This window comes from Diadema antillarum, unplaced genomic scaffold (genome assembly GCF_040938485.1).
Source record: "Diadema antillarum isolate AM-2024a unplaced genomic scaffold, OU_Dant_1.0 scf00000000, whole genome shotgun sequence".
Lineage (NCBI taxonomy): Eukaryota > Metazoa > Echinodermata > Echinoidea > Diadematoida > Diadematidae > Diadema > Diadema antillarum.
The window spans coordinates 1,735,383-1,746,235 of NW_027270889.1; the positions used below are offsets into that span (position 1 = coordinate 1,735,383).

At 39.2% G+C, this 10,853-nt stretch overlaps 1 protein-coding gene across 1 annotated transcript in view; it reads right to left on the reverse strand.

Annotated features, from left to right (window-relative positions):
- Positions 1–7,175, reverse strand: part of LOC139732218 (uncharacterized) — a 51,476-nt gene extending 44,301 nt beyond the window's left edge. Inside the window, exons 1-4 of the mRNA XM_071643426.1 lie at positions 6,394–7,175; positions 5,286–5,561; positions 4,405–4,588; positions 3,887–4,069 (exon numbers count right to left, since the gene is read on the reverse strand). Coding sequence (XP_071499527.1) covers positions 3,887–4,069; positions 4,405–4,588; positions 5,286–5,561; positions 6,394–6,531 — 781 coding nt within the window. The 5' untranslated portion in view covers positions 6,532–7,175. The remainder of the gene's footprint in view (positions 1–3,886; positions 4,070–4,404; positions 4,589–5,285; positions 5,562–6,393) is intronic.
- Between the last annotated feature and the right edge of the window lie 3,678 nt (positions 7,176–10,853).

Consider the following 10,853-nt stretch of genomic DNA (forward strand, 5'->3'; position numbering starts at 1 on the left):
GAAAATACTTGTACAATACATTTCTTTGACCCCGTTTACAGTGCGAGGCTCGGCCGCGGCTCGGCCCAGCCCCACTTCAGTGTAAACTCGCAAAAGGCCAAATGCAGGGCCAAAATTGGCCTCGCATTTGGCCTCGCTCTGGAGGTGGTCTCGGCCGCGGCCGAGCCCGGCCTTTTCTCAGTGTAAACGCAAACTGGGCCAAATGCGCGGCCAATTTTAGTCTGGCTTCCAAACCCTCTGCCCGTACTATTTCGCTATTCAGGATATTAACCCCCTCAACGTCAAAAGCTAGTATAGTTTAAGGTGGCTTTGTCCTGCAAAGGATTTTTCCTTCGGCAAAGGCCTTTGCCCGAACAGCGACTTCGTCGCCACGGAATCCAGTTGACAGAGGGTCTGAAAACCAGACTATACCAAATTGCGTTTGTTTACAGGCAGAGCGCCACTACGAAAAAATATTGAAAGGTTTGAATTTAAAGCGCGGCCGAGCCCGGCAGTGTAAATGGACAAAATTGCGGGGCTCAGCCTCGCAATTGAGGCTGGGCTCAGCCGCGGCTCGGCCCAGCCCCGCACTGTAAACGGGGTCTTTGTCACGTAAATGAATTGCACTGAGTGCCAGTATGCATATGCCATACTTACAATGTACATGTCATACTGAACGCAAACTACTGAAGTGAACATGGAATTTTTTTTTATGCATACCAAATAAGATACAGAGCTACAAAAAATGCAAGTGATCCATTTCCAGTCTGAATGAGATTCATTACATGTTAAACATCTGTGTGTATTACAGTGTTTTAAAAATTTTGAAAATACATCCTGTTATTCTATGCATTTCTTAACACAAACTGGTAAGACGAACTACAGTAACCAGGTGATTACAACACAAATGGTGGATTATTGATGAGCAAGATGCACAAAATTTTACCACTATGTGGCTGACATGAAAACAAAGTATGTGAATTTTAACAAACAAACAGATACTAGGAAAGAAAAGTGTCTACAAACTAACTTTGCAGAAAGTCATAATATGCATGTACAAAACATCTGTATCTATCACTTTCTTGAGCAGTCAAATAAGATAAAATGTAATGTTACAGCTGCAGGCTTCCTTCATGCAATGTCTTTCTTGCCATTCTTAAACAGAGTAAAAATCTGTGCACCTAATTAGCGCATATCATAACAAAAAAGAAATTAATAACATGTTAAATCAAATTATAATGCAATAATAGTTTGTAAACAAGATCCAGTGGGTATGATAGCAACAAAATACTTGAAGTGCATATGACTATTCTACAGCATTGTGAAGTGTTTGAATATTGGCCCTGCAAGGTACACTACTTCAGAATGCTCTCTGTTCCCCATGCCAGACAAAATGTTAAATTTCGTGGGTCCTTTTGCAGCCCTGCAAACTACACCAGTAGATTCCTTTCATAAGCTGGAATATTGTAGAGATCGATAATTCAGACATTTAAAGTGGGAACTTCTTTATGCTGGATGGGGAGACAATAATACAGATTTCCGGTGAATATACTCAGACCCTGAAAAAATTCCAACCATTATTTTTGGTTCAAATGGGGAGCATATTCTGAGGTGACATGGGGATAGTTTAAAAAAACAAAAAAAAAAAAAACTCTGAGGTGAATGATCATAACATTTCATACATGACATCTGAAAACATTATTCTTCAAACATGCAAAATTCTGTGACATTTTCAAACGGGATATATGACATCTAAGAAATTAAAGAACAGATACTGTAAGTTTGCAGATGTTAAAGTGAGCTATAAATTATAGTGACGAGAAGAAAAAATTATCTTAAATAAACAAATGAAGAAACAAATAAAGAAATTCAAGCTTGGGATAGACTTTGTAAAATCTTCTGTGACAGAGAATTCAGGGCAGGTGTCAAATAATGAAAAAGGAACTAAAAAGGGTGCCTAATAATATATCTCATGCTTTTAAAATGTGATGAAGCATGGTTCTTGTACTGGAATACATGTACTTGCTCTTACATCTAAAGAATAATTTCATCTTTTGAGATCATTCACATTTGTATCTGGTAGAGTCTTCCTGAAGGCTGTCACAAAATCAAAGACAAATCATGAAATATCTCTTTTCTTTTTCTTTTCTTTTTTTTTTGGGGGGGGGGGGGGGGCGAGGTTTTGGAAAACTCCTCCCACATTTTGAACTATCACCAGAATCTTTAGAGCACTATACACTTGCTTTCCTAATTTTTTTTTTTTTTTTTTTTTTTTTTTTTTTTTTTAAACCAATCATACTTATCACATTGAAAGCGCTTTCAGCTCTGCTACGGTACAGGAGAATAACTTTTATCAAGTTCGAATTCTTCATTGTCGCTAGCTTTTAATCTAAAATTCTGCACCAACAACTGCGTTCCTTGCTGCATCTACAGTACAGACATACAATTTAAGACAAAGCAAGCTGGCATCATCACAGTAGCACATTAAATAGCATTTAAACAGCACTTCATATGAACATATTCTTCTATGAAATAGTGAACAAAATACAACACTGATAGACAGTCTATCATTCTAGTACACAGAGGCATGGCACTAAAGTCTGCAATGCCATAGGTGTGTCTTACACAATCTGTCAAAAATCTCGTCCAATGTCAAGGCATGACCTAAGCTCATGAAATTGGTGAATTAAAGGTGAAGAAATTGCGGAAGACAGAGAAACAGTAGAATGAACAACGATTGGTTGATTTCAAATGGCTCAAGAAATAATGAAAACAATGAAACAATCAATGAGTTCTTTTCTCCTTCATTCAATAAATATTGTCCAACGATAATCCCCCCCCCCCCCATTTTAACAAGCCTTTTTGCCACAATCATAATTGAAATCAGATACCCTACACCCTTTACTCACTACAATAAACTGAAATACAGAAATAACTTTTATATCACAAGCTTTGCAAAATTGACAGCATCACACAAAGCCTTTAATGGCATATTAGTTTATCATAAAGGGAAAATGGTCAGTAGAATAAGTTAAGACATAATTTACCATTTGCAGATGAAACAAAAACCACGCATTAGTGCTTTAAAAGAGTTTTAATATGTGAGTTTAATAGGGATAGAAACAACCACTGTAAAAATTTGAATTGGTAAAAATCGAGATTGTTAAATATACAAAATATGAACAATAGTTATAATAAAAATGTTTCCAAACTGAACCTTCTACCGTTACGGTTTATTGAGAAAAATAAAGATACAATTATATCTCCTCATATTTTAGGTTTTATAACGAAAATTTTATATGATAGGATGTTTTGTGGCACAACAGACCTACACATATGCAATAAATGTCAGATCTTGAAATTTTTTTAAATCACTGTTCCCAAAGGTAAAGAGGACCTTTAAAGTCACATGGGTGCCACCATTATGCTCATTCACAATCATTTAACCCATTTCATACAGGAACCTGGTGGCCTGTGTATTAAGTCTATGAGGATTTTAGAATTCAGTATGGAATGGGTTACATCATCACATCTGCCTAGTGATGCTGGTTAATGTTACATGAAATCTTCACTGATATCTTACTCTCTCCTTCAAGCTCTTATTTTTACTTTGTTAAGCTTTTTATTGGAAATCAACTTTCACTTTTAGACGTTTCAAACTTCTCTGTTAAAATTACTGATTACAGAACCAGGTACTAAAGTAAACTCCAGTACTTTACAGCTCAAAGAAATTTTATCCCACAGAAGCATGATGGATGATACTGGCATACTGTGGAATGCAGTTTCCCAGTGCATGTAACTGATTACTGCTCCTGCTTGACATTTTAATAAAAAAGGGGGAAAAAATCCTATAGGACTAACTGACGATTACCCAGTATAGAGCTGGCATTTTGCATCTCTGTCCTACCTGAGCGTGCACTATCGGGTCGTATCCTGTAGAATTCCAAGCTTTCGAATTCGCCGGGCGAGACGAGCATGTTGCGAGTGACGCGGTACGGCATGGGGATGAGGGAGAGGTCGTCGTTGATGCGGCGATAGAGGTTGGGAGCAAGGACGTTTTGCTGGAACAGATTCTTGTCCCAGATGTGCCCTGTTGACAAGGCAACATATTAAACCGGAAATCGAAATACAAGTACACAGCAAAAGTATGGCACGGTGCAATACTGTCGACTTGAAATATTGTCACCCTCAAAGTACTATCTTTCTTAATGTCATGTAAAAACATTTGAAATCTTTCAGGCAGAATTGTACTGCTTATAATGTAGTTAATCCCGGTGTACTTTTTGTAATCTCTTTGGGCAAAAAATGACAAACTAAAATGTCCATTTTGGTAGCTTATTTGAGTAAACAAGTACAAGTATATTTGAAAGTGTATACCTTACAAACGTACAAACATACACATAAAGGAAAAAGTTTTCAACATACCTTCACTCCTAAGGTAATTCAAGATGGAATCGTCCCAGCTGCGGGACCAGTTTGCGAGATAGCGCTTGGCCGAAAATCCCGGCCGGACGGTCCTGTAGGGGCCGGCTGCCCTCTTGTTGTGCACGAAGCCCAGGTAGACGCTGGATGAAGGGCTGTGCTCTGCCGTAGGGGGAAGGGGTTGTGGCTATATGGTACACAGAGAATGAATCATTGAATGTTGCTTAATGGCCAAGTTTACGTTATAGTACAAAAACTAAGGTGTGTATTTTGAGAGCACCATACCTTTTTAGGGTTCCCTTTATGTTTACCATTACATTAAGAAATTCTCATTTTACACAGATCCAGTTGAAATGACTTAGTGTGGTAAGAGACATTCTTTTTAACTAACAAACGGATGAACAACCAAATATAAACTCGTATCTCGAGCATTATAGGTGAATAATGAAAACAAACATATACACTATACAGTTACATTCTTTCTTTTTTTTTTACCCCTGGTAAGTCATCAGAGAATTGTGGGGACAGGAAAAATTGAGTAACAATTAAAAAATGATTTCACTACTTTACATCATGTCACACGTCCCCATATCACAACTATATTTTTTCTCAAAAAAAAAAAACTACACATGGTGACATAATCTTCAGTCAGTGCAATTGTCTAGCTGCTTTATTGAACATTTAATCATCTCAGGCAACAGAATGCTGTTGTTGTGGGTGTTGTTGTTTTTTTTTTCAAAAGAACATCTGATACTTTCAGTTTGTTACTTCAGTTTATGACATCCCCACATCCCCCCTCCAAAAAACAAAAAATACAAAGGCAAGTTTAGCACTAGTCATCTCATTGGTTTGTTATGCGATACAGTAGATGCTTCATCAATTACCCTGGCATTACTGCTACCATACGACAGCACTGCATTGCGTAGATCGCTGATGGAGTTGAAGTAGCTGGAGTCCTCCGCTTCCAGGGACCTGTTCTTGCCTGTGCCATCACTGGCTGTCAGAGCCAGGTCCTCTGCGTAGAGGAGGAGGGCCCCCTTCCTGGTGGTGTAGGTCTTGTGGGCCCTGATCTCCCTGGGCGAGACATGCTTCTCGTTCGCCCAGGCCTGCTGCTGCAGGGGAGGCAGGTAGAATCTCCGCCCCTGGATGTTGTGGTAATCCTGAAAGACATCGGACAACAAGAAAGCAAAAGTGACGAAATCTAGCACCATTCCTCGTGTGAAAAGTAACAAATGCTTTGCACCTCTATTTACTGAAACTATGCTTGAGTCTACTGATTGCAAGAAACCTTGGTTTTTGTGAAAAGATAGACATTCAAATTTCGATAGATGACAGTTAGAGACAGATATCTATCTTGACGATTTGACTCCCATTCTAATCTTAGTTCTTGTTTTATCTCCCCACACTTTTCACAGTGAAAGCAGCTCTCATTTAATCATTAGCTGTACTGTAGTGTAACACAGAATATTTTCTAGATCCAGAGACTCCAACCCCAAGCACCTTCTGATCTGGAGATTATCCCGCCCGAAACCTCTAGCAAACGGGAGACTCCAAGTTGATGTGTGCGAAGCACGAAATTCCTAGGGTTATAGATGTTCTCTGGTGCTATCTAAGGCTTATTTCTTCAACATACGATAGCAATAAGTAAAAAATCCCTTCCATCGGGAGACACAGAGCCAGGACGGGAGAAATCAAATCTCAAACGGGAGAACGGGAGATTTTGCCAAATGGGCTTTCGGCGGGAGATCTCCCGTCGAAAACGGGAGAGTTGGAGTCTCTGTAGATCTGTCTGCTTCAAGAATCTAGATCGGTTTAATGCTAAGAAAATTTACAACCTAAATTGATATTCAACTGTCAACACATTTGTCATTTGATTCTTCCTGTGTTTGCATCTCATTTCACGACAAATCAAGAAGTCTTGCTTGGGCTATTCAAACCGTCCATACATTCACAAGTTCAAGGGACCTTTCATCTGAAAATTTGATGGCCTACCTCTGGCTCGAGGCATACTTCAAGCTTTCTGTGACCACTTTTTGTTTTCCTTTTCTCTTCTCCGATACCTCTGCTGAGCAAGGAAAGACCGGGATTGGAAGACTTGCCAATCACGGACGGCACATGAGTTGTAAACATGTTGAATACTAGTTCCACACCATTAATACTGAGAGTGATTAGTCAGCCATTGCAGCCGAACACCATCACTGCATCGCATGCATAGTTGTCGATCACCACACAGACACAGCTCGCTCGTTTCTCGGTACGCTGAGCCCCGCTGCCCGCTGTTGTGCGGATAACCTTGCCCCGTAATGAAAGCTGACTGCTACATGCACGGCTGGGTCTAACGTCTGGTAGCCGGCAGTCAACGTTACGAAGGTCAAAAACTCCCAGTAAAACTCAAATTTACGAAAAACAGGTCACATTCTCGTCATCAACGCTAAATCAGTGTCCTCACAGACTCTAATGAGGCCCGGTGAATAGCAGGGCCAGTGTTGTATCAATCGTATTTCGATTCGCAATCACTTTCGAGAACTCGACGGGCGGACATTCAGATCCGTCCATGGGCACCGCCATATTGTTTGATCACGTGATAGCAGTGTTGCTGCGCAGCCAGCACGTGACGTCACTTCGTGACATTGAGCCCCATCCCACATCCGTGTAAGGTCCGATGCTCAATCTGATAAAATTCATACTGTCTGTTCAAGAACCGTTTTGTGAAAATTAGCGAAACGTCACAATTTTATGGCGTTGGTATTAATTCGTTGGGCAAAACAGGGTAGAATTTAAATGGGGAAGAGGCGACACAAAAGTATTTCGCGCCTTCCCAAATACGATCTGGACGATGCGACAACGCGCACCCTCCCAATGATGTTAGTAAAGACGAGAAGGAAAGTGTAATAATATCCATCGCTGTGAGAGGTATGTGTGATATTCTTATGTCTCATTTTATAAGCCAGTGAAGAATACGGTGCAAACGCAGTTGCAGCAATGATCATGCATGGTGTAGTAATTTGCATTGATATAGCAGTGTACACTGTCTTGTAGGTCATAGCTTATGGCAACCTATTCCACAAAGTCGATAAGTGGCATCGCGGCATCGTGGCATCTGCGGCGGATTCAAACCCCAGTGTTTACCAGATATGATTAAACTTCTCTCCCATTTGCCATTAGTAAGTCCAACAATATAAGTAGTCTAATGAACACAAGAGTTGAGTAGGCCTACTTTATGTCCAAAGTGTAATAAAGGAACATAAATATATTGATTGTTTAATCAATTGTTTAATCAATTTCCTTCGGAGCATAATTATCTATATCGTTTCTTTTCCTTTGTGTTGTCACCACCGATCATTTTGACCGATTAAAATTTTTAGAGGTTTGTATATAGCTGTAAGAACACGCTATATAGTATCGACACATGTAGTTGATTTCTACATCTGTAATCTACTTCAAATTTTCCACAAACCTACAGCTACGTAACGCTAACAAGCCTTAAAGGACAAGTTCACCTTCATAAACATAAGGATTGAGAGAATGCAACAATATTAGTAGAACACATCAGTGAAAGTTTGAGGAAAATTGGACAATCGATGCAAAAGTTATGAATTTTTAAAATTTTTGCGTTGGAACCGCTGGATGAGGAGACTACTACAGCTTGTGAGTCATGTGCGTACAACAGTATAAAGAAAATGTAAAAGAAAATTCAACATATTTTCACTTTTTTCGCATAATAAAAGAGCCCTTGACTTGCCTCTTTCTAAAGGCAGGGGGAATAATATTACCAATAACATTTGTCGGTAACGAGTCAGGGGAATGTGTACTTTTTTCAAAAGATGGAATTTTGTGAAATTCTCTTTATATTTTCCATATATTGTTGTACGCATGTGACATCTAAGTTATTCATACACTGCAGTAGTCTTCTCATCCAGCGGTTACTGCACAAAAACTTCAAAAATTCATAACTTTTGAACGGATTGTCTGATTTTCCTCAAACTTTCAATGATGTGTTCTACTAATATTGCTACATTCTCTCAATCCTTATGTTTATGAAGGTGAACTTGTCCTTTAATCAATAACCAATATAGGACATGGGAGGGGCGGTTCTCCAGCGGGAGAGCTCATGACGGGAGACTAGCACGTAAAGCCATCCGGGACCGGCGTGATGGTTAGGGAAATCTGATTATGTTGATGTCCCAAGAGCCACACTGTAGGCCCTATATACTCCTTGTACTCCTTTACCTGTTGAAAATGAGTAGAATTTTTGGGTTGTGTGTTGTTTGTTTGTTTGTTTGTTTGTTTGTTTGTTTGTTTGTTTGTTTGTTTGTTTGTTTTTCTGTAGGTAGGTAGGCTTGTGTCTTTGCGGTATATATTTGTTTCTTTCCAGGTATTTTTTTTTTTGGTACTCAAGATTTAGTAATGGTAATTTGTAGAATTAAAATTGTTTTTAGTATGTTTGAATGTGACGTTCTCCTTGTGCCTGTGGTTATGACATTATTCTGTTTATATAATTTTGTATATCTGTGTAATTCAACTTTTAGTAGCCCACTCAAATTTTTTGATAAAGACCTTTTAATCAATCAAGAGGGATGACAGGCGGGGTGCACGTCACGAGATCGATAGGTCATGAGTCATACAGCCCACGAGTTATAGCCTATACAGCCCATGAGTAAAGTAAACAGGGCCAACTTGACCGTTGTATATATGGGCTGTGGGCTGATGGGCTGTGTTTTTTACCTAAAGCAGGGAGGTGAACCTCACCTCCCTGCCTAAAGTGTCATGGGCTTTATTTGCCAAGTGTCGAACTCCTGGGCTGTATGACTCGTGGGTGTACTGTCGGTCTCGTGGGATGGCCCCGATAGGTGTTGGCATAAGCCTATGAAAGTAAGTGTACAAAACTATACCGTCATATTATACCACTCAACTTTTCTACCACCTACCCATTCATCATTGCTTTCATCCCACTGCCAGTCGTCGAACGAGACGGAAGACGAGTCGAGTGACGAGGCGAGCGATGACGAGGCTGACGACGACTCCGATGTCGACATGTACTTACTCCAGAGGGCCGAGAATTTCGCGTCATTGTCCGCCCTCTCCCGTCTGGTTGACTCGGGGGTTTGTGATCGGGGGATCCCAAGAGGTCGAATAGGGAATTTCTTTCCTTCTGTCAATGATGCAATTTAGACTTAAAGAGATCGTATAGTTTTGGTTAAGACCTAACTTCATGTTTCTAACATTTCTTGGTGAGTTAATGAAAAACCTCCTATGAAATGTGAAAGAGCATGTAATTCCAAGAGGAATTCAACGTTTATTTGATGAAAATTGGTTTTGAAATGGCTGAGTCATTACTTTTCGTAAATTCGAAAATGAAGAAAAGCTCGTTATTCCAAAGTTACATAATACGAAAATGAATAGAAGGTGCGTACTAACTCATCCTCGGAATAACGAACCTTATTTCATTTTTCGGATTAACGAACCTTCGGAAAACGAAATGTAAGCGAAAGTAAATCCTCAGAGAGCGAAGAAATTGTGTCGCCCCAAAATGAGTATGCAATCCAAACTGTATTTGATTTGTGCAAATCGCCTATGACACCATTCACCACTTTAATCTTCTTTGTAAATATTATCTCGTAAATCATCGTCTTGAAATTAAGTACATTTGTTTTTATTACATTCAGGTTTCGTCTTCATCAATTGCTTTTAATAATGTGGCCATGTGATATTACGAATATAAATAGTAATTCAGTGATCATAGATTTTTCACAACTTCATAAAATTCTTCATGAGCAGGGGCGGATCCATGAATTCCATAAGGGGGAGGCGCCTTTACAAAATTAAAGGGGGGCGCACAACCCCCCCCCCATTTTTGTTCTTTTTATTTCTTTTGTTTTAACACAAAAAATAAAGAGGGGGCGCCCCTCTGGATCTGCCACTGATGAGGCTGGTATGGATAGCAAGGCAAGCTAAATACGATTACCCATTACATGTTTTTTAAAAAAAATCTATATGATTAAGATTAAATTGCTGAGCTTTCTTACCTGTTAAGATCTTGGCGTATTTCCACTTTTGCTTATATGTCAGTGGTCCTGACGTGGCATTCTGATGAGCCTGAGCATGGATTGTAATACAACTGTAGTTGACAAGTGACATGATTGAGGAACTATTATCATTATGGTAATGTCATGGTACGTTCTCGTCATGATTCATATTTTTCCTATCATTATTATGTTTTCATTATGTTGTAATAGTGACACGTGCTTTTTAGGACATTATCGTTATGCGATTATTTCATTCGACACGAAGGTTGACATGATTGTCGACTGATTCAAATGTGAGCCATGTTGTTACTATTTTCCAATCAAGGACATTCTAAATAAGTGATGTAAAATAATGATGATAATAATGATAATGATAATAATAACGATATTAATAATAATGATAATGATAATAATAGTGTATCTGTA